The 23780-nt window shown below is 42.6% G+C and overlaps 1 protein-coding gene across 1 annotated transcript in view; it reads right to left on the bottom strand.

Moving 5' to 3' along the window:
- The window catches only part of LOC147440698 (galacturonosyltransferase 8-like), a 38907-nt gene extending 15656 nt beyond the window's left edge, over positions 1 to 23251 (bottom strand). Inside the window, exons 1-2 of the mRNA XM_086482537.1 lie at positions 23021 to 23251; positions 21127 to 22371 (exon numbers count right to left, since the gene is read on the bottom strand). Coding sequence (XP_086338663.1) covers positions 21127 to 22371; positions 23021 to 23152 — 1377 coding nt within the window. The 5' untranslated portion in view covers positions 23153 to 23251. The remainder of the gene's footprint in view (positions 1 to 21126; positions 22372 to 23020) is intronic.
- Positions 23252 to 23780: the final 529 nt, after the last annotated feature.

The raw sequence follows: 23780 nt of genomic DNA on the forward strand, positions 1-23780 counted from the left end.
GTCAAGAAAACGACCAAAGCAGATCATATGGCTAGGGTCTTTCTGACACAGATCTTTAAGCATCATGGAATGCCTAAGTCTATTGTGAGTGATCGAGATCCTCGCATGACAGGAAATTTTTGGCGTACCTTGATGGATAATCTTGGTACGAAGTTGAATTTTTCATCTGCCTACCATCCTCAAACGGACGGGCAAAGTGAGATAGCCAATTCCACACTATTGGATATGTTAAAAGCTTATGTGTCAGACCAGCAATCTGACTGGGAGAAATATTTGCCTCTTGTCGAGTATGCGTATAACAATACCATACACTCATCGACGGGGAAAGCACCTTTTGAGATTCTCTATGGTAAGCCCTTGCTTCCACCGATCCTTTTAACTAAGGATAAGATCTTTGCAACAGATGAATTTGTCCGGGATTTGGACACAGCCTACGGAAAAGTTAGGAGAGCTATTCTACGCTCTCAGGAAAAGCATAAGAAAGCTACAGACAAGCACAGGAGGAATCTAGACTTAACAGTCGGACAGTTAGTCTTACTCAAGTTTGAGAAGGCAAGACTTAAGAAACAAGTGTCTCATAAGGGGAAGGTGGTAAAACTTTCTACCCGTTATTATGGGCCGTTTAAGATCACTGAGCAAGTGAATGATGTCACCTTCCAATTAGAGCTACCGCCTAATTGGAGGATCCATAATGCTTTCCATGTCAGTTTACTCTGGCCGTATGTGGGACCGCCTCCGAGCCAGCCTAGTGGTGAGGAACCTCCTGAGGTTGAGGAAACAGAAGAAATACTCCAACCGGAGCAGATAGTAAGTCATCAGGAGCGGCCTCTCAAGTCCGGAAAAATAACACGGAAGTATTTGGTTAAGTTTAAGAACTATTCGAATCTAGATGCTCAGTGGATGACGCAAGAGGAATTAGCAACTTATCCCGAGATACTGGAGGTATATGTCCAAGCACTACAGTTGAGGTCAACTGTTTAAAAGCCAAAGGGATGTTGCTAATTGGACTATTTTCTAAATTTTTTTAATGATTAATCTCTTTTTCTAGGATATTTTATTGTGTACACTAAGAACTGTTAAAAGATTGTAGCTACAGGAAGTGTCATCAAGAACGGACAACTCTGATGTGTCATTTGATGGGTGACGGTAAACATCGCGAAGAAATTTCCGTAAGTTCGGTGGAAAGGGCCGGGTTACGAGTGCTCCTGATGCGTCACAGGATGGGTGACGGGTGCATCAAAAAGGGGGCATTCCGTAGGCTAAGGAGGAAATCCGAACCGAGTAAGAAAATACGCGTAAGAACGCAGGCACAAGAATAACGATGGGCTCAATGAAGCTTTTTACGAAAAGCAGGAACATTCGCCGGAGGGCAGATGCTTTCCCACAAGGAGTCTGTGTCTGTATTGCATCTGTGCCCATGTTCTGCAACCGGGGACGCCTGGAATGTGTTCGTGTAGCATTGTTTTCACTAACTGAGTGAGTTTTTAAAGTTTGAACAGGTTGATACTTTATTTTATAAAGTGGCCGGTCACTTTTAAGTGACTAGCCCTCTTATAATAATATAAAGCAAGGCTCTTTTTTTAAAAAAGCCTACGTTAAAAACCCACCGCTAATAAGCTACGCAGGGCTGAAAACAGAGAGCTCTCTCTCTCCTCTCTCTAGAAGCGCCAAAGCTTCTGCTTTTTGTGCCCTATTTCCGTCGGGTGCCCGGGCCTATAAAAAGGCAACAAGCGTTCCAGTTTTGGACACACGCCAGGAGCAGTAGAAGGAGTTAGCGCTGAGGATTCTGGAGCAAGTGCTAACGACGGAAATCTGCAAGTGTTCGTGTGACGACTGAGTACGGAAGTCACTTTTCCAAGCAAGGAGCGACAGGTATAATGTGTTGATACGCATTGAGAGTTATTGCTTTGTGTGGTTTGTTTTGCAGGAATCTCCCTTCTTACGGGAAAGCCCCTCACGGGAAGTACGGCTTCGCGCCTAAGTCCCTTACGGGAAAGAACGGCCTTGTACCCAAGCCCTTTACGGGAAAGCACGACCTTCGGGTCTAAGATTACAGAACGGAGGGGTTTCCTCGGGTTCTCGTGCTTGTATATGAATTCTCCCTGAATAAAGAATACTCTTGACGGGGGGGGACCAGCCCATCTTCTGGTCCCCAATATTGTGTCGATCTTCTCCCTTCTCTCACATTTGCAAAGTATTTTATTTTTCAGATTTTTAAGTGCTCGTGTACGCTCCCGTTTGTGACACAACGAACCTCTCCCAAATTTTTTTCCCTGAACAATCTTTGAGTCCCGACCATGGATTTACCAGATTCCATCTTCATTGCCATGTCTTTGAAAGAAGATCGTCATCAGATACACGAGAACCCAGATCTTGAGTACCAAGATCTCCTACTCAAGATCTCCTAGCTTTGTATGCGGATATAGAAGAAGTTGGAGACAAGATCCCTAACCTCTTCTGCATTCGCATTCGAATTCGCATATAGCGTGCATCCATTTCCCTCGTCATTGAACCTTTGGAAAGGACTCCGGAACCACACCTCAGTCCATCAGCATCGGTATTGTTTTCACCAAAGTCAATGTTCGGGTAACAACTCTTGCTACAGCAGGCAAAGTCAGCACTATCTGGTATAGAGCCCAGGGTGATATTCGGCAATCGTAGTAAGGCTAGACAGTGACCCTTACACGGTGTTTGCATCGCAAGCAGAACCCACAGCACCCAGAGGACCCGCAGTATCATCAGACCCTGGTTTCGGAGGAATCTACATTGGTTTGTGCATCCACGGCATCAGAAGCATTCATCAGTCAGTATCAGAAGTACAGAAAGAAGTTCGGCAGCTGTGCCTCACTTTTAACAGGGGGGATGTCACGTGCGCACTTCACTTGCGCCACGTGGATACGCTTCTGCCATAGTCTAGCATGAGCCTTAGCTTAGGACTAAGCCTGGCACCTTTGTGAGCCTCTAGCAGGACGTGTGTAATGGAATTGGCCTATTTAACTTGAGAGTAGCGGAAATTAATGAGAGTACTTTTGAGAAATGACTTTGTGAGCATAGCGGGTGAACATAGTTGAAGATAGCAACATAATCATAGCAATTAGTTAACTTGGCATGAACGATACTTTTGCAAGAGAGAGAATTTAGAGAACATGACAACAATTGAGGACCGGATTATGTGGAGCCGGTCCCCCCCCAATAGGCATTTGTATTATGATTTCTCCCATTAAGAGAGACTTGTTGCAATACAATCTTTGTGTTCCTTGTGACCTAGGTGATGCAATGAAGATGGAAAGCTTCATGCATCACAAGCATAACATAAACTTGAAGAAAGCTTTAACTATCCCAAGCCTCAGTCCCAAGACCTCAAACTCCCTTGAAGGTGGAGAGAGCTAGCAGGAAATGAGGGTAGGGAAGAGGAAGAAGAAACATTTCATAGGAGAAAGAATTAGTTCCTCACTTATTATAACTCTTGTTGCTAGCATACATAATAGCATAGTAATGAAGAAGAAGGAGATGGCAAGCTTAAGCATTGAAGCATGGCTCTTGGTTGGATTTGCACTCCATAGCCAAGAGTGTTGGTGTAGGCTCTCAACCTCTACTAGCTTGGAGAAGAAGAGGGAGCTCTTGCACTTCGCATAGCACACCATGAGAGTGTTTGTGAGTGTGTGTGGGTGAGTATACCCCCTAAGCAACCCCCTAGCTTGCTTGGGTCGACCCCCCCTTGTAGTTCATGCTTGAAGCTCATTGGACCCCTCCAGGCCTAGCCAATCATAAGCAGGAGGCATTACAAGCAGCAAGCGTAGCCTTGAGACAAGTGTCCCCCTTTCCCCTTTGAGAGAGAGGTTAGATAAATGCTAAATCAATTAATTAAATCTCCTAATTTATTATTGGACCCCTTGGGTGGCCAACCAATAGGCTTGAGACACACCATGAGGGCAACATGAGGAGGAACTTGACAAGTGTCCCTTTTGCTTTCTTCGTACCATGCATGCCTTGTGTGAGTGTGTGGGTGTTCTCTCTCATCCCCCCTCATGTAGGGCTCGCCCCCTCCTTGTAGGAATTGAATCTTTGACTTTTTGACACCTCAAGCCCCTCATGCATAGGCCGAGTTCCCACCACAAGCTTGGCTCTTAAGCACTTTAAGCTTGGGCTGGGTTCACACCTCAAGTGCAACCCTAGCATCTCAAGCATGTGAAGCACCTCAAGCACCTCAATCATCAAGCACCTCAAGCACCTTAGTCATCAAGCAGGACAAGCATCTCGAGCTGGGTCGGGTTCCCGCGCCTCAAGCTCAACCCTAGCTTACCTGAGGTCAAAGGACTTTTACACACATTATTGGAGGTCTTCAATGAAGCTAACCCTAAGGTCTTATGCTCCATTGGTTAGCCTTGCTCTGTGATAGACCATCTCTCATTTGGGCCCCTTTACCATTGGCCCCGTGTTGAGATAGATCTATAAGCACATGTCTATATCTTAACACTTGTTCCCGTTTATTCTCCCACATTAAGTGATCAATTTAATATGAGAAAATCAGTTGGGTTGGTTAGATATTAGATATTAGATTTTATGACGATTAGCCTTGCTCTGTGATAGACCATCTCTCATTTGGGCCCCTTTACCATTGGCCCCGTGTTGAAATAGATCTATAAGCACATGTCTATATCTTAACACTTGTTCCCGTTTATTCTCCCACATTAAGTGATCAATTTAATATGAGAAAATCATTTGGGCTGGTTAGATATTAGATATTAGATTTTATGACATTACCTCTCTCTTGAAATCATAGTCGTCCTCGACTATGAGGTAGAAGAGGTAAAGCCTTAGTCATTAGTCAATTTTACTTAGCGGGTAGAGGATCCCTTTTTACCCTACAACATCTTTCCAAGATGGATGACTAATCCATTTGGTGCTTGGGAGACATAGCTGCCGCAAGCATGTCTGCTCCTTAGTCCATGTTATTCTCCCAAAGTAGAGTGACAAATTCTACTTGGTGTTTGAGAGACGTCGTCATCACAAACATGATTCTAAGCATGCATACTAGTTAAATTTGTGCACAATTAAAAAGAGGACTAGTCTTATAAAACAAAAACATGAGTCGTTTAAAAGAAATTTGTACATTTGCTTACTCTAATGTGACATTGTAAGCATTGACAAGGTTCATATTATCCTTAAGTTGTATTCCTTGCATCCATCTAGCATCTTCAAAAGGATAATTTTTGAACTTAATAAAATACCGTCGGATAATCTTACCATGTCGTAGTACCTTGTCTTCATGCCGAAGGATAGCTTCGGGTTGTAGCACCTCTTCTTGGTCTTCAACTTCGGGAGGGTCTTCAATAATTGGTTCAGTTGGTGGCTCTCCTTTGTAGGGCTTAAGTAGGCTTACATGAAAGGCATTGTGTATGAGCCAATGATTGGGCAACTTGAGTTGATAAGCCGTCTCATTGATGGGCTTTAAGATTTGGAAAGGACCATAGTATCTTTTTGCTAGTTTAGCATAATACTTTTGATGGCCCGTAGGATTTTTGCCAGTCGTTTGCCTTAATCGAGCCTTAGGAAACTTGAGTAAGACCCAATCATTTTCTTTGAACATTAATGCTCTCCTGTGCTTATCAACAGCAGCTTTTTGCCTTTGTTGAGAGATGGATATAGCCTCCTTAATCTTTTGAAAAGATTCTTGTAGGTCACGGCTATACTCATCGGCGGCGAAGATCTTCCCATGTACTTTGAGTAGCAAGGGACTTTTAGGTCTTCCCTCAATGATCTCAAAAGGTGTTTTTCCCGTAGAAGTATGTACAGTATTATTGTAGGCATACTCTACAAGAGGTAGGTACTTTTCCCATTGTGAGTGTTGATCTACTTCGGTAACATAAGTCTTGAGTAGATCGAGTATCGTAAGATTGGCTATCTCACTTTGGCCATCCGTTTGTGGGTGATAGGCCGAAGAGAAATTCAATCTTGTTCTTAGATTTTCAAAGAGACCTTTCTAGAAATTACCGGTCATTCTAGGATCTCTATCTGACACGATGGATGTGGGTAATCCATGGTGCTTGAAAATCTGAGATATGAAGAGAGTTGCCATTTGATATGCCTTAATAGTCTTTTTGACAGGAATAAAATGTGCTTGCTTGCTAAACCTGTCGACTATTGTCCATATTCTTGTATTCCCATGGATAGACTTGGGTAATCCAAAGATGCAATCCATGGATATACTCTCCCATGGTGAATTTGGGACAGGCAATGGCTGGAGTAATCAAGGTTGCTTCCCTCTATCATACTTGGTCTTTTGGCATACTACACATCTTGAAACATACTCTTGTATGTCCACTTTCATGGTAGGCCAATAGAAGTACGTCTCTACTCCTCGGAGAGTAGGTTGAATACCTCTATGCCCCGCATATGGAGGAGCATGGGATTCATACATAACTTTCTCACGAAGGGAATGGGTAACACATAGCCTATTACCGTGGAGAAGATAACCATCCTGCAAGGTGAATGGTTCCTCTTTCTTTCCCAAAGCAAGGGCTGACATTATGTCTCTAAAGTCAGGGTCAGTAGCATACTCATCTATCATAAAGGATAGATCATTGTGAGTAGCTATAGATATACCTTCATAAGTTCAGAATAGTCTGAACTCACGAATTATAAGAGGGAATAAAGCACTCCTAAAACTATAAAAGCAAGAGACACAAGAAAAGAAAAGAAAAACAAAAACAAACAAACAAACAAACTAAATCACTTTGTTTGCTACGAAACAAAACTAGATAAAACAAAGCATTATTAACTTAAAAATGTTTTTAGAAAAGGCATGTGTAAAATAAGTTGACGCAACTTACTTGGCTTAAAACAAGTACTCAACTTTTTAAGATGTCTTATCTTTGTTTTTTTTTGCCAAAAAAAAAAAAAAAAAGATAAGACATCTTAAAAACTTAATCCTAGAAATCAAACTTCACACAACAACTTCTAACGGAACACATTCTTAAGTCCTCAGGTAAGCTAAATATGAAATCGAAAAATGAATACTACTACAAACCTACAAAGAGCAAAGAACCAAACTTGACAATATGTGATCTCAACTTCACTGCTTGTCCAAACAGGAAGAATAAGATTATCACCTTTATCATGCATAGCTTGGACAACAGCTATGACATCCCTACTCACGTCGTCAGTGCCCAAGAGTAGGTGTAGGTTTATATAGAGGTCATTCATGCTTTGAACATACTCTACAAAACCAACGAGCTGAGTTTCTATCACCCTCCGGAGGTGATGGGCATACTCAACCATGATAAAGGCTAGCAATTGTCAAGCTATAGTGAAAATACTAGAAGCGTTAAAGATCAAAACAACAACATAAGGTGTTATTAAGTCAAACAATAAGTGGGCTTTTTAGCTCCACACTTCTATTGAATTTACTACTGATTATCTTGAACATTCCAAAGGAAGAAACACTAAAAATAAACTTACTACGATGTAAAAATGAACGAACTTTTCTCAAGATTCTTTTGAATGAGTATCCTTTTTCAACTAGTAAAGAAATAAGATGGCAAGATTGAACAACAAAAGTAGATTTGCTAGAACAAAGACGAGAAAATCTAAATAGTTGACAGCAAATGACACCGTACTTAGCTAAAAGAGAAATGTTCGAAGAAATGTGAGACATACGGATGATTTTTAGATTGGCATATTCGGGTTCAAGGCGCTTATCATAGATATCTACTTCTAATCCCAAGGAATTCTGAAAAATCTTAAGGTCTAAAAAGACACAACAATCACTATTTGTGGTACAGTTAAGTTCACAAAACTCCTTGGGATAAATTCCTCTGCCTACAGAACTCGAATTCAAGTACATAAAATCTTGAAAAGAAGGAACGTCAGGGACAAAAAGATCATCTACAAAGCGTCTTACATTGCATAACTTGTGCAAAAATATTGGGCAAGTGTTAGCAAGGACAAGACGCTCCATAAAATCAAACTCATAAGTAAAAAGATAGAAATTAGCAAGAAAAACAGCACAATTGGTGCCCATAAGGATACCAATTGTTTGCTTGAAAAGAGAGTCGCCGATGGTTATATATAAATTGTCCAAAAGAAAATCTAACCAAGATATGATGTCAATGTCATCTACAATCCTGGTGAATCTCTTTCTTCCTTTGTCTACATCTACATTCTTATTTTTCATCCATAAGAAGTCAAAGTTCAAGGCTTACTTTTCTACTAGCAATGCCTTGTACCTATCCTTCTCAAGCTTGTACGCAAAAACTTTTAAAATAAGAGACTTGACTCTAAATTTAAGGTCCTCCAAATTTAGCTTCGTGTATAGCGTTGTAAAGTCAAAAGTTTGGAGACATAAAGGAGAAGAAAGGCTTCTTGAAGAGTTCAAAAACTTTAAAACATGAATCACACCTACTGAATCATTTAAAATCCAACTTGAATTAGTAGGTACGTCTGCTTCCTTTACCATATTATTCCACAATTCATTTACGGTAGGTAAAATGGCTTTGAAACAATAACTAAGCCCATTGGAAACCTCGGTCAAAGAGGTGTTACAAGAAGCAGCTATAAATCTAGGCTTTATAGGGTTCTTGTGGAACTTCCAAACGGTATATAAAAAAGGTAATTTAGGCTAGCACTTGAAACCAAAAGACTTACAGAAGTCTTGATGTTTCAAGATAACCTCTTGCATTGAAAGATCACAATCACTGTAAGTCTGAGAGTTTACTTCACCTAACAAGCATTCTAAATAGAACTTTTTGCACGTAACAACAAAGTTATTAGAGCACTTATCTACATAAGAGATTACAAAATCACGATGAAATTTCCTAGGAGCATCACAATCAGAAGAAGATAAGCTATTCCTTCCTGAAGAAACGTTCCGAGAGCAAGATGTTGATTTCAAAGAAGCTTTCTTGTGAGTAGCTATAGACACCGCATTAACTTTTGGTCGTCGTGAAAGTGCATTGGCCACTTGATTGTGCTTACCAGCTATGTGAGCAATATGGAAATTAAATTGCGAAAGAAAATTTGTCCACCTCATTTGTTTGTCGGAAAGCTTGGTTTGCGTCATGAAATACTTGAGACTTTGGTGGTCAGTTCGTAGGATAAATGGAGTCCCCAATAGATAGTGCTTCCATGTGTCTAGGGCATGTAAAACAGCTAAAAGCTCTTTCTCATGAATGCCCAAGACTCGTTCATCAGTATTGAGCCTTCGGCTCTCATATGCTATGGCATGCCCTTCTTGAAGCAAAACTGCTCCAAGGCAATCACCACAAGCATCACATTGGACCTCAAATGGCTTTGAGAGATCCGGTAGCACGAGGACTGGTTAGGAAGTAAGCTTCTCTTTGAGCTTTTCAAAAGCATTTTGCTCCTTAGCAGTCCATACATACTTAACGTTCTTCTTAGTTAAGTCGTGTAGTGGTCCTGCTACTTGAGAGAATTTTGCTATGAAGCGTCTATAGTATGCGCACATACCAATAAAGCTTCTTAGCTCATGTAGATTTCTTGGGTTAGGCTATGATTTTATTACCTCTAACTTTGATGGATCCATACGGATATCATCGTGAGAGATAACATGACCTAGGTATTGAATCTCTTGAAGGAAGAATTCGCTTTCCTTTTGGTTGAGAAAAATCTTGTTCTCCCTCAATGCTTGAAAAATCACTTGGAGATGTTGCTTATGTTCCTGCAAAGACTTGGAGTAGATGATGATATCATCAAAGAACACTCCAGTGAATTTGCGATAAGGTTTAAAAATTTTCTCCATCAGACGATTGAACGTAGCTGGTGCATTAGTCAAGCCAAAAGGCATGACTAGATATTCATAAAGACCTAATGTTGTGCGGAACGCGGTCTTTAGGATATCTTCATCCACTATCCTTATTTAATGATAGCCACTCTTAAGGTCAATCCTACTGAAGTAGGTACAGCCTTGTAGCTTATCGAACAGATCTTCTACCCGAGGCACGGGAAATCTGTTTTTGATAGTGATATGGTTTAGTGCTCGATAGTCCACACACATACGGTATGTACCATCTTTCTTTTGCACTAAAAGGACTAGAGAACAAAAGGGAGAGGAACTAGGCCTCACCATCCCTTTGTCTACCAATTCCTGATCTTACCTCATGATCTCCTCTTGTTGAGCTTGTGAGACTCGATAACGAGGTTTGTTACGCGGTGAGCTTCCTGGAAGGAGCTCAATGCAATGGTCATCATCCCCTCGTGTTGGAGGTAAGTCCATAGGGATATCATCGATGAACACATCTTGGAATCCTTTTAGAAAATTAGACAAGTCTAACTCTTCTTGATTCCTACCATTTACATTTGATGAAACATTAGTATCTTTTAGAGACTCTTTGACAAAAATCATGTACGCAGAAACTGAGCTCTTCATTGACGTATCAAAAGAAAGAGGATTTACAAGTGGAATAGTGCGACCACGCTGACTAGCATCTATATACATGTTCTTTCCCCTGTAGGTGAAGTAGATTCTCCTTTCAGGGAACTTCATGTTGGCAGCTATGCGATCAAACCATGGAGCCCCTAGGATAGCATCCTCATGTTGGAGAGGAGAGATGAAGTCTTCTTTGTCGACATAGCTTTGGACATGAAGCCTCAACTTCCCAATCAAGGGAGTAACGGAGGCTTGCTGTCCCTTGAAAGCTGCGTCAGCCATTACCATATCTCCCATCTCAAAAGCTTGAATGCCCAACTTGGTGGCCAACTCCATTGATATAAAGTTCAGAGTAGAGTCAGGGTCAAACAAGATGAATGCATCATGCTCTCTTACCTTTCCCCAAGCATAGGAAAGTGATGATCCTTTGCAATGAGTATCCTCTTTTAGAGCTTCGATGGTGGAAGCCCTAGGAGTCTCATTGCGAGTATTCTTCTTGGGGCAAGAACGATAGCCATGTCCTTGCTCCCCACACTTGAAACACTTATGGTCCTTGCGAAAAGCTTCAAGTTCTTCAGGAGAGTTTATTTTTACCTTTGTAAACTCCCTTCTCCTTGGACCAATTGTTGTTGTTGTTGTTGTTGGAAGTGACTTGGGAAGTATTTTGAACATTGGTTTTCCCCTTTGCATCATTTTTGTCTTTGTTTTCCATGGGCTTGACATTACGTCTAGCCCCTTGATGGAAATTGATGCGTGAAGCAACCATGGTGTGATGGATTACTTCACTAATAGTACCAGGCCATTGAGAGTTGATGTATTCGGCCATCTCTTCAGGTAATCCCGCACAGAAGTGTTGCCTTTGCTCAGCAAAGTCTATCTTTTGAAAGACAGTAGCTTCGAGATGTAAATCCCAAAACTTGTCTACGTACTTGTGGATAGACTCATGAGAGAGAAGCTTCAAGCTGCGCCATTCGGTAAGAACTTTGTCCTTTGCATCGCTTGCAAGGAATTGCTTCATGATGGAAACTCGTAGAGTTTTCCATGTCTTTGGGGCTTCACCATTGCCACGAAGGCTAGCCCACCATTGACGAGCTGATTTTTGAAAGTGCATAGCTACATGGCATAGCTTGGAGGACTCTGTGAAGCCCTCGTCTCCAAAGGCCGCATCAAATTGCTGGATGAAGGCCAACACTTTGCCGGTAGCACCAAAGGTGCCATCATAGGTGAGAAAAGAGATACTCTTTCCTCCTTCCTTGAACTTCTTTAGCTTTTGTGACCTTCGCCATGCAGGAAATGATTTGCGATGTCCTCCCCTCTTGTATTCTCTAGGAGAATAGCCATAACTTTCATCGGAAGAGAAGGAAGGTGAAGAAGAAGGAGAAGAGGGTGATCTCTTCCTAGCCCTTTTCTTCCTTTGTTTCCTCTCTTGCCTTTCAGAGTGATGAGAAGGACTATGTGTTGATCTTTTCCTCTTGGGAGGAGTGGGTGATCGTCTAGACCGCCGTCTTCGTGGAGCCACATCTTCAGAGGAGCTTAAACTTTCATTGCTTTCTTGCTCTTGGGATTCCTCCTCTCGAATGGGAGAGAGTCTTCTTTTGGGGTTCTCTTCAAGAAGCCTCCTAAGCTGTCTCTCCTCTTGGAGAGGAAGGGAAATTCCATAAGCACGAAGTTGTTGAGTAACTTCGGCTTGCAGAGCAGGGTTGCCAATAGCTTGCTGCAACCTAGTGACGAGATAATTCACAAACATGGGAGCATCATCATTAGCACCTTCATGTGCAAAATCAAAGCTATCAATGTTCATTCTACTCTCTTGATTATTGTCAGCCATGTTAACAAAATTTATGTATGTACTTAGTGTATGCTTTGGCAATTCAAAACCTTAGTTGCCACTCCTCTTAGCCTTTGAAAATCGGCTCTTAAGTATCTACACCCACGGCTCAAAGTGGTTAATTATAGAGAGTAGAGTAAGTCTAACAGAGCAGAGTTGCCGAGGGCTAGCTCCTTTCGGACTTCTTATGGCTCAATAATGGACCTCAACGTAACTGCGAAATGTTTCAAGGCCGAAACGTTTCACCCTAAAACGCGGCGTTTCACCATGAAACATTTCAGTCCAAAATGAGAGCACAGTGGAACGTGAGAACTAAACGTGCATTTCGCAACTTTGAAATTAAAACTATGATAACTTGTTGTTAATGAAACCGCTTGTGTTTCACTTGGTGAGCGAAACGTTGCAAGGCCCGAAACGTTTCACCTGTCCTTACCTGCCAAAACGCGTTTCATGGTGACGTTGATAATGGTAAAGCCGTATGCAAGTCTAAAAAGACTCCATTATTAAGTCCAAAGCTCCCGAGGTGTGCACCATCCCCCACATAGTGGGCTCAACAAAACCGATAATAGATCCCAGTTTAGGACTGCGCCTAGCATCTTTGTGATGCCTATAGCAAGACGTGTGTAATGGAATTGGCCTATTTAACTTGAGAGTAGCGGAAATTAATGAGAGTACTTTTGAGAAATGACTTTGTGAGCATAGCGGGTAAACATAGTTGAAGATAGCAACATAATCATAGCAATTAGTTAACTTGGCATGAACGATACTTTTGCAAGAGAGAGAATTTAGAGAACATGACAACAATTGAGGACCGGATTATGTGGAGCCGGTCCCTCCTCCAATAGGCATTTGTATTATGATTTCTCCCATTAAGAGAGACTTGTTACAATACAATCTTTGTGTTCCTTGTGACCTAGGTGATGCAATGAAGATGGAAAGCTTCATGCATCACAAGCATAACATAAACTTGAAGAAAGCTTTAACTATCCCAAGCCTCAGTCCCAAGACCTCAAACCCCCTTGAAGGTGGAGAGAGCTAGCACGAAATGAGGGTAGGGAAGAGGAAGAAGAAACATTTCATAGGAGAAAGAATTAGTTCCTCACTTATTATAACTCTTATTGCTAGCATACATAATAGCATAGTAATGAAGAAGAAGGAGATGGCAAGCTTAAGCATTGAAGCATGGCTCTTGGTTGGATTTGCTCTCCATAGCCAAGAGTGTTGGTGTAGGCTCTCAACCTCTACTTGCTTGGAGAAGGAGAGGGAGCTCTTGCACTTTACATAGCACACCATGAGAGTGTTTGTGAGTGTGTGTGGGTGAGTATACCCCCTAAGCAACCCCCTAGCTTGCTTGGGTCGACCCCCCCTTGTAGCTCATGCTTGAAGCTCATTGGACCCCTCCAGGCCTAGCCAATCATAAGCAGGAGGCATTACAAGCAGCAAGGGTAGCCTTGAGACAAGTGTCCCCCTTTCCCCTTTGAGAGAGAGGCTAGATAAATGCTAAATCAATTAATTAAATCTCCTAATTTATTATTGGACCCCTTGGGTGGCCAACCAATAGGCTTCAGGCACACCATGAGGGCAACATGAGGAGGAACTTAACAAGTGTCCCTTTTGCTTTCTTCGTACCATGCATGCCTTGTGTGAGTGTGTGGGTGTTCTCTCTCATCCCTAGACTAGTCCTCTTTTTAATTTTGTACAAATTTAACAAGTATGCATGCTTAGAATCATGTTTGTGATGACGACGTCTCTCAAACACCAAGTAGAATTTGTCACTCTACTTTGGGAGAATGAAATGGACTAAAGAGCAAACATGCTTGCGGCAGCTATGTCTCCCAAGCACCAAATGGATTAGTCATCCATCTTGGAAATATGTCATAGGGTTAAAAAGGATCCTCTACCCGCTAAGTAAAATTGACTAATGACTAAGGCTTTATCTCTTCTACCTCATAGTCGAGGACAACTATGATTTCAAGAGAGAGGTAATGTCATAAAATCTAATATCTAATATCTAACCAACCCAAATGATTTTCTCATATTAAATTGATCACTTAATGTGGGAGAATAAACAGGAATAAGTGTTAAGATATAGACATGTGCTTATAGATCTATCTCAACACGGGGCCAATGGTAAAGGGGCCCAAATGAGAGATGGTCTATCAAAGAGCAAGGCTAAAAAATGGAGCATAAGACCTTAGGGTTAGCTTCATTGAAGACCTCCAATAATGTGTGTAAAAGTCCTTTGACCTTAGGTAAGCTAGGACTGAGCTTGAGGCGCGGGAACCATACCCAGCTCGAGGTGCTTGTCCTGCTTGTCATGCTTGTCATGCTTCATGACTAAGGTGATTGAGGTGCTTGAGATGCTTGAGGTGCTTAATTATTGAGATGATTGAGTTGCTTGACATGCTTGAGATGCTAGGGTTGCACTTGAGGTGAGAACTCAGCCCAAGCTTAAAGTGCTTAAGAGCCAAGCTTGTGGTGGGAACTGGGCCTATGCATGAGGGGCTTGAGGTGTCAAAAAGTCAAATATTCAATGCCTACAAGGAGGGGGTGAGCCCTACATGAGGGGGGATGAGAGAGAAAACCCACACACTCACACGAGGCATGCATGGTACAAAGAAAGCAAAAGGGACACTTGTCAAGTTCCTCCTCATGTTGCACTCATGGTGTGCCTGAAGACTATTGGTTGGCCACCCAAGGGGTCCAATGATAATTTAGGAGATTTAATTAATTTATTTAGCATTTATCTAGCCCTCTCTCTCAAAGGGGAAAGGGGGACACTTATCCAAGGCTACCCTTTCTGCTTGTAATGCCTCCTGCTTATGATTGGCTAGGCCTGGAGGGGTCCAATGAGCTTCAAGCATGAGCTACAAGGGGGGGTCGACCCAAGCAAGCTAGCGGGTTGCTTAGGGGGTATACTCACCCACACACACTCACAAACACTCTCATTGTGTGCTATGCAGACTCATGTAGGGCTCGCCCCCTCCTTGTAGGGATTGAATCTTTGACTTTTTGACAGCTCAAGCCCCTCATGCATAGGCCGAGTTCCCACCACAAGCTTGGCTCTTAAGCACTTTAAGGTTGGGTTCACACCTCAAGTGCAACCCTAGCATCTCAAGCATGTGAAGCACCTCAAGTGCAACCCAATCATTAAGCACCTCAAGCATCTCAAGCAGCTCAATCATCAAGCACCTTAGTCATCATGCAGGACAAGCATCTCGAGCTGGGTCGGGTTCCCGCGCCTCAAGCTCAACCCTAGCTTACCTGAGGTCAAAGGACTTTCACACATTATTGGAGGTCTTCAATGAAGCTAACCCTAAGGTCTTATGCTCCATTGGTTAGCCTTGCTCTGTGATGGACCATCTCTCATTTGGGCCCCTTTACCATTGGCCCCGTGTTGAGATAGATCTATAAGCACATGTCTATATCTTAACACTTGTTCCCGTTTATTCTCCCACATTAAGTGATCAATTTAATATGAGAAAATCATTTGGGTTGGTTAGATATTAGATATTAGATTTTATGACAACGTACATGTCCAGGCCAGTCACACTTGCATACCCTCTCTTGCACAAGAACGGTCATTTTATCATGCAGACATTTTACCACGCAAACCACCTCTTATAAGTCATTTTATTAAAAGTGACTTTTGAAATTCTTTTTGTAAGTTTGTTGGAAAAGTAGGTAGGGCAAATTGCTAAAGATCTATAAAAGAAACCCATTGGGCACTCAGTAGAAGCAGAAGAAGCAAGGACACAAGGAGGCAGGCACCCAACAGTCAGGCAGCACCTCAGCAGGAGCCCTAGCGTTTTGTCAAGAAGAAGACCCAGATCAGCTTGGCGTTTTCAGATTTCAACAGACAGCCCAGCGTTTTCAGTTTTCAGCCTTGACACCATCGTCGTCGTCGCCATCGTCATCGTCGTCGAAGTCCCTATCTTGACAACGACACCATCACCATCGTCATCGCAGATCCCTATCTTGACGATGATACCTTCGTCATCGTCATCGTAGTCCCGGACTTGACGACGACACCATCATCACAATCACCATTGTCATCGTTGTCAACATCATCGTCGTCGACACAGACCAGCAATACCCGTCGTCGACATCATCAGCTTCGATATAGACCCCGTCGTCGACATCGCCGTCATCGACACAGAACCGTCATCGACACAAAACAGTCGTTAACTTCACCATCTTTGACACAATACCGTCGTCGACTTCATCGTCGTCGACAAAGACCCATAGTACCTCGTCGTCGACTTCATCGTCTTTGACATAGACCTCGTCGTCAACCTCCCCGTCTTCGACATAGAGCCTCAGTACCTTAGTACCCCTTCAGTATCTCGATACCCATTACCCAACATCAGTAGCATCAGTACCCATTAGCATCAGCATCTCAGCATTTAGTCATTGTAGCAGCATTGTGCAAGAATAAAGAAAGTACTTGCTCTCGCAATAGAGCAAGGGGGCCCTTGAGGGTTGGGACCCGACATCCTTGTGTCGTCTCTTTTCTCTCTCTTGTCTCTCTTTCTTTCAGTTCAGTTCTTTCAAGTGAAGTAAAGTGTCCCTTGTGTTTGTGTGCGGAGTACTAGATCCAAGCAAAATCCTTATTCTCTTCCACTGCACCTGACATCACTTCTCAAGCATAAGTCAGTACCCACAGTACAAGTACCAAGTACCCGCAGTACCTCACCCTCTCTAGCGTTTTTGCACTAGATCAGCCCATCAGCATCAACGTTTTCAGTTTTCAGCCATAGCCTAAGCATAGATGCAACTTGCAGTTGATAGAAGGAGATTCGGTGCTTCTCAAGTTTGAGAAGGCTTGACTTGGAAAGATGAAGGGAAAGGAGAGGCTTTATCCAAAGTAAAGCATGCAATATTATGGTCCTTTCTAGATCTTGCAAAAGATTAACCATGCATCCCTAAGACTAAGGCTGTCAAACCATTAGAGGATTCACAATGCATTTCATGTGAGTCTTCTAAGACCTATCAAGGCCCAAGGGACAAGTGCCAACAAATATAGTGTTGGAGGAGAAGCCACAAGCAGAGGATATCCTTCAACTTGAGCACATTTTGTCACACAAGGAAAGAGAAAGGAAAGGTCTAAAAATAGTTATTCAACTTCATGAATTTTGTTGTTCTTGATGCCAAGTGCATGGAGAAGGTCTTGGCAGATATTTCTCAATTGTTAGTGCTTACCTTGAGGTTTTTGGCTTGGCATCTACAATCCCAAGAGTTCAAGCGGCTTCAACTGACGGGCCTAGTGTAATGCGTGCTACACAGAAAAGAATGCACTTCCTCCTATGTATAGGGTCAAACTTTGAAAAAGGGATACATTCTTCAAGGCTCCTCCCAATAGACAACCCTCTAAAGGTTTGATACCTCCTCTCCGCCTACACCACCACCCTTGCGGGAAGTGCCTCCATGATGGGAGTTCTGGTCAATGTGGGGCTTCCCTGAAGGAAACCCAGTAAGGTGCATATGCACATTTGCATTGTAATGAAAGTGAATAGACATGTAAGCGCCCGTGCAACTAAGAGTGCCTATTCTTGATTCAATACTTACAGAACTTGACAAAATATTACTCACAACACTTCAGAGAAACGAGACAAAATGAGTGTTGAAGCTGGGCAAACCCCCCCCCGAAGGACATATTTCTGCTCAATCCCAGTACCTTGAGATTGAGTTCACTTAAATTAGCCCGAGAGTGAGTGTAAGTAGACTCACACTTTTAGATCACGCAAGATGTCATATGCAATGTGCATATGCATAAAAACAAACAACATAAAAGATAATTCCCACATATTTACAAAGAGGAAATTCAACTGCTTCTTGGGATAGAACGATAGTCTATCATCTTCTTGGTTGCATTCATGGTGAGAGAAAGAGCTCGAAGTTTCAAGAGTAGAGCTAAATTTTCTGATTTGCAAGTTTGCAGCCATAAATCAGTAAGGTAGAGAGAAAGAGAATTGTCTACTTGGAGAGAATTTGAGGATAGATGTAGAGGGAGATGATGGCGGTAGCATAGAGGCTTCTTGGGCTAATGATAAGAGTGAAAGTTCAACAAGTAGATGATGCTCAAATGAGGGTGAAAGCGGTTGAATTTGTAGGTGGAGTTGCTCTATGAACAAAAAGGGTAAGCTAGGTTGCATGGGAACAAGTGTCCAGCCACATGTCAAAAAGGTTGATGCATGTGTGTGACAAGTGTCCCACCTTTTGAAAAGCTTTACAACAAAAGTCCTTTCAACGATCAAAAAGAGTGGACAAGTGTCCCAACTTTTGGAAGCTTAGCAACAAGGGTCCTTCCACTTGTCCTCCTAGAATCTTTTAGAACTTTCCTTCTTTGAAAAACAGCTAATAAAAAGAAAGATCAATATGGGTATTAAATGCAAGCTCTTTTCGTGTAGATCACGATTCTAGCTTCAAAATGAATCCAAGATGCCTATGAAGACATAGGAGCATTCAAAACATTCAGCCCACATATGCACAATGAGCAATCTTCCATGATCATGCCATCTTATTGATTGTAATTGTCGTTTCTAGCGGATCTAGCCTACACTCCAAGGCATTAATCCTTCTACGTTCGAGTATGACCCTGATATGCAAGAGATACAAGCCACAAACGCCCTGTTTCAGCTAGCTAAGTGGGAGTATGCATTATCTATGTTCTACCCACTGCGAGGGTCCACCATAACCTGTGACCACTCATCAACGGCCTACTCGAATGCACTATTCACGCTATCTTTCATAGAGGAAACACTTTTCAAATGCAAAAATAAGTATTATCACAAAAAGGATACAAGATCTTTGTCTACTGAGTTGTGACAAGATAGCCCTCCAAGGCTTGAGAACTCTCCTCTCCATTCACTGCACCACCTTTGCGAGAAAAGGAAACGCACGTGAGGTGCACATGTACGTCCCTAGTATGATGAAACTGCACTCCAAGAGCTGCCACGGACAAGCCACCAGCTACTACCCAAATATGAAGAGGGATTGTCTCCTCTAGCTGCCCAATCGGTTGGGGCTGCCCCATCTCTTAGGGCTTCCTTAAGGAGATGGGGCCATACATGACCCAGCAATGAGAAAAAACTCTACCTGACTCGGCTGGAACAGCCACAAAATAGCCCTCATTCCCTATCACTTGTCATTGGGAGACATCAGGACACGTGGAGGAATCCACAGAGTTGCCAAACTCTTAGTAGCTTCAAAGGCCATATCCATGACGAAACAGGACGAAGCAATCTTCCATCTCCCTTCCCCAATCTTGAAAGGTGCCTTGCACGAGGAGCTACGTAACAATGTTGTTGCAACTTGCAGGCAAACTCAGCCAACGGTAAATGCTCCCCGCACTAACCTAGATTACTATATGCATGAGACCTTGGAGGGTGTAAGACAACTCTAACATCTTGGCTTTGCCTATTGAGCCCCTCTACTCAAGAATATATGGAGTCCCCCACCTACCTCCCCCCCCTCCCACACAAATCATGTCATTTGTCCTATCTTCCTTTACTCCTGCTTTCATCATTGCTTACAAAAGTGGGGTGGGGGGTGAAGTCCGGGGGACAGGAGCAAAATGAAGAGACAATGGACATCCCCACATGACATGAGACCACCGTCCCCAAGATAAGAATGATGTGCCCCCTTGTCATGGATGCTTCTTTGAGACCCAATAATCGATCAAGTCTGCATGCTCTTAAATCTCTCGTCCTTGAGGCTACAATCTCTGTCCCATTCCTTTTATTAATGCCATGCTCATAGATTTTGCATTACCCATATTGTTTGCCTTTCGCTTTTCCTTCCAGTCTAGCTCTCCCTGCGTCCAACGCCTTCTTCATCTATGTTTGACGATCCTTCCACATACCGCATGAAGATATGTTTCTCGCTTGGTTGCTAAGGTCTAAAATTGCTTCTCATCCCACTGTTGGAGCTTTGTTTCGCATAGTTGACTGCCTCATCTTGGCTGGCTTCTTAGTCACGTTCTTCATCACTTCATTGCCTTGCACTGAAACAATTCTGGTAGGAGCTACTTTGAACAAGTGAATTGTACTATTGTGACCTGCCTTCCAAGAAACTCATGGTTGATGTTTCCAAGTCCCAGCTGTTTTGATAGCAATTGTTCGTGCTTAGTGGCCCAGCTTCTACAAACCAAGGTGGTACCAAACATATTGTACATGGCGTATATGTACGTACTGTACGTTGTTCCGTAAAGGAAAAAAATTTACATACATAAAAATACGTACTCTTGTAAAAAAACCGCAAAGTACTAAATTTTCTAGGACATTTCCAATAAAAAACAAGAGAGAAGCCAACAACTTATAGAGAGACATTCAAAGACAAGTTTTACAAGACAACCATATACTGTGTAACTATTGCAAGAGATTTGGATTTTTATTTTAAATCAGCACTGTACTGGCTTCCCACACGCCGGGGGGAAAAAGAAAAAAGAAAAAAGAAAAAAAAGGCGTACGGATCGTTCCGTACGGTGCTGATCCGTACATAACGTCCGTACAGTACGGAACGGATCAGTACGTACGTTTTGATCCAACCTTGCTACAAACCATGTGGCAACTACTCTCTAGGTTTCCCGGTGGCTTTTTCTCTCTCATCCTAGCAAAAGGTTGTTCAGTCTTCTACCCCTTTTAGCTGGGAGAGTCGAGACCTTAAAGCCCTGCATTTATCCCTGGCCTTTTGGTTGTTCACAGGTTTATACATTTCAAGTGGCCTAGGGTATGATATTTTTATTTCTGCCTTGTTGTATCAACTTTCTACAGCAATTCTGTTGAAATATTATGCATCGCTTGTTGTATCTTAAGAGAAAAAACAAAGTCACAATCACACTGACGGTCACTAGGTCAGAAAAGGTCAAAAAAACTGGAGAAAAGAAGTGCTTAGACATCAAGGTACTTACATTGTTTTGCCAGAAATGATACTCCTCTGTGCATCTCTCCTTCCTCCAAGCATCCAAATCAAAAAAATTCATACCATAGGCCCATGCACAGGCCTTGGGATTCATCCTCTCCTTGATGAGGGGATGTGAGAAATTCATATAGTTGTCATACCTATGAAAAGAACCAAAACATGTCTCTACAGCTGCATTGACCTTCCCTTCCAAGTCAAGCTCCCAAAGAGCAGTAAGGTCTTTTTGCACCACCACATCATCATCCAGAAACAATATCTTGTGCAGCTTTGGGTACATTTCAGCTAAGTAGAACCGAAGATGGTTCATTATAGAGAGGTACTTGGGGTTTCTGAACTTCATGTTGGTGGCATCTTTGGTTGCATTTTCCATTTGATTTTCAAAGTAAAACTTTTGTAAGTTAGCAGATTCAAGTTGTCTTAGAACAGGGACGTATGATGAGTTCAGAAAAGTATAATCCTCAACAGCTTTAACTTCGATGTGTGTCGTATTGTTAGGAGGCCTCATTATAAACCAGACCTTCATAGCCCAGAAGTTCATCTTGTCAGTGACAACATGAAATACATGCTTTTCAGGCTCTTTTGCATTTGCAACGGCTGAATTTACCACCACTGAAGCTGCTAAGACATTATCAGAAAAAATTGCATAATGGTAAATATTTGGGTCCTCAAACTGAGGTGCTGGATCCCGGGTATCAATGTACTTTGATGGGTTTGAAATACGCTCCTCCATGAGGCGAGTGGACAAGCAATTTAAACTCTGAGGGATTGATTTAGCGGCAATCAAGCTGGCATATGCACCTTGCTTCTTTGCTTTTGTGAGCTGATCATTCACAAAAAATATAGCATCCTTAAGCTTCTGTACCCTTAACTGACTGTCAAAATATTCCTTCGCTTCTACAATAAGCTGCTTAGAGAGCTGAATGCGATCTTTCACCTCTTTTTCAAAAGCTCTAAGATGCTCACTGTTGACCATATGAGCTGCTAGGAGAGCTCGATTCTGTGGGCGGTTTATAAGCTTTTTTAAAGTTTCTGCCTGTTCAGATAGTAGCCTTACTTCTTTCATCATTTCTAGCTTGCTCTTGCGCACATTAAATGCATATGCATTTGCTGCAGCAATCTGATCCTTGGCTTGCTTAAAAAGAGCATCAACCTTGGTTCTCAGAGGATCAGATCTGAGTGCATTTAACCGGCGCATAGGGTACAAAACATCCATAGGGATTACTCCTGATTTCACCTGCAAGACATTAAGAAAGTTTTTGATATACTCCTCCAATGCAATTGGCACATTGATAAAAGTCGAATCTGTTGAGAAAATATTCTTCCCAAAGTAAAGCCATGAAGATAGAACCAATGAACCTCCCTCTCTCAATTAGTCCTGTACATTTTAGCAGGAAAGCCAGTTTGGTAACCTGACTATTTCCACAGTAGCTACCAGCTTCTCAAATAGCATCACAGCATGCACAAAAATTAATTCAAGAATGTACCAAAACCGTTGCTTGGCAGCTGAAAGGAAGCGAATTTCCTGAATTCAAACCAACTTTGCCAACCAGAAGCACGTAAGTTGTCTGCTTCACTAGCTGCCGGAATTGAAGCAAATAGTAATTAACTGTGGAAAGATTGTGCTTGGGCAAGAGACAGAACAAGCAGGTGAAGAAGAGTGCATGGCGCACACTTCTCACTTACTAGCGGAAGTGGATCACGCTTATCGTAAGGGCCAGATTCTAACAGAGTGATAGTAGGCATTTTGGGACTGGTTTTGGGCTACACATGCATGCATAGGTAAGCAAGAAGCATGTACTCATTGGACAAAAACCCTTCCCAACAAGAATGAGCAACCGCATTTGCAGCAGATCCAGGCAGAAAAAATGAAGGAAGTTACTCACGTGTTCTGCTGTTGTGTCCGGAAGGTGAGATGTTGCACAAAATAAGGCAGTCAAGGCTCCAGCCGAGAGGAGAAGCAGCAGAGCCCATTTCAAAGAAAGGAAAGAAACCTTCGAGGCCATCCGTATCTCCATTCTACATCACGTCCAGAGAAGAAGGCTGATGCCCAAATGCGCTCTTGAGCAATGTATGTACTCTAGCTACTGTTCGCAGTAGGTTGATGAGTCTCTATTCGTAGTAAAGTTATACAGAACGTACTGGGGTAACTCTATACTGACATGATTCATGTATTATTGATTATTTATTTGGTTTGAAGGGCCAAAGTTCGATTAGTATAGGTTCAATATGTGTCAACGAGAGCTAGCTCAGTCTATCATTTGGAGCCGGGGAGGCAGGCCGCATCGGGAGCCGAGCCCTCTCTCTCTCTCTCTCTCTCTCTCTCTCTCTCACTTATGGGTAAGGGAGTTGGCATGATAGCAAGGCTCCTCTGTGTACGTGTGTGTGTGCGTGCACGCGCGCGTGCACGAGGCAAGGCAAGCAGTCTCTCTCTTTCAGCCTCTCGTCACATACATGCTGCCATCCTTGAGTTCTGAAGGGGTTTGGGTACAGAAAGTTCCCGCAAGTGAGGCGATAGGAGGGGAGGGACCGAGGAGCTTTTGGGTTTTTTTTTTTTTTTTTTTTTGTTGGGGTATGGAGGGAGCTTTTTGAGGGGGCTTTGGAGGGAGCTCTTTATGGAAAATGGATCGGTTGGCAAATTTATTG

This window comes from Adiantum capillus-veneris, chromosome 15 (assembly GCF_014529385.1).
Source record: "Adiantum capillus-veneris isolate H3 chromosome 15, ASM1452938v2, whole genome shotgun sequence".
Taxonomy (NCBI): domain Eukaryota; kingdom Viridiplantae; phylum Streptophyta; class Polypodiopsida; order Polypodiales; family Pteridaceae; genus Adiantum; species Adiantum capillus-veneris.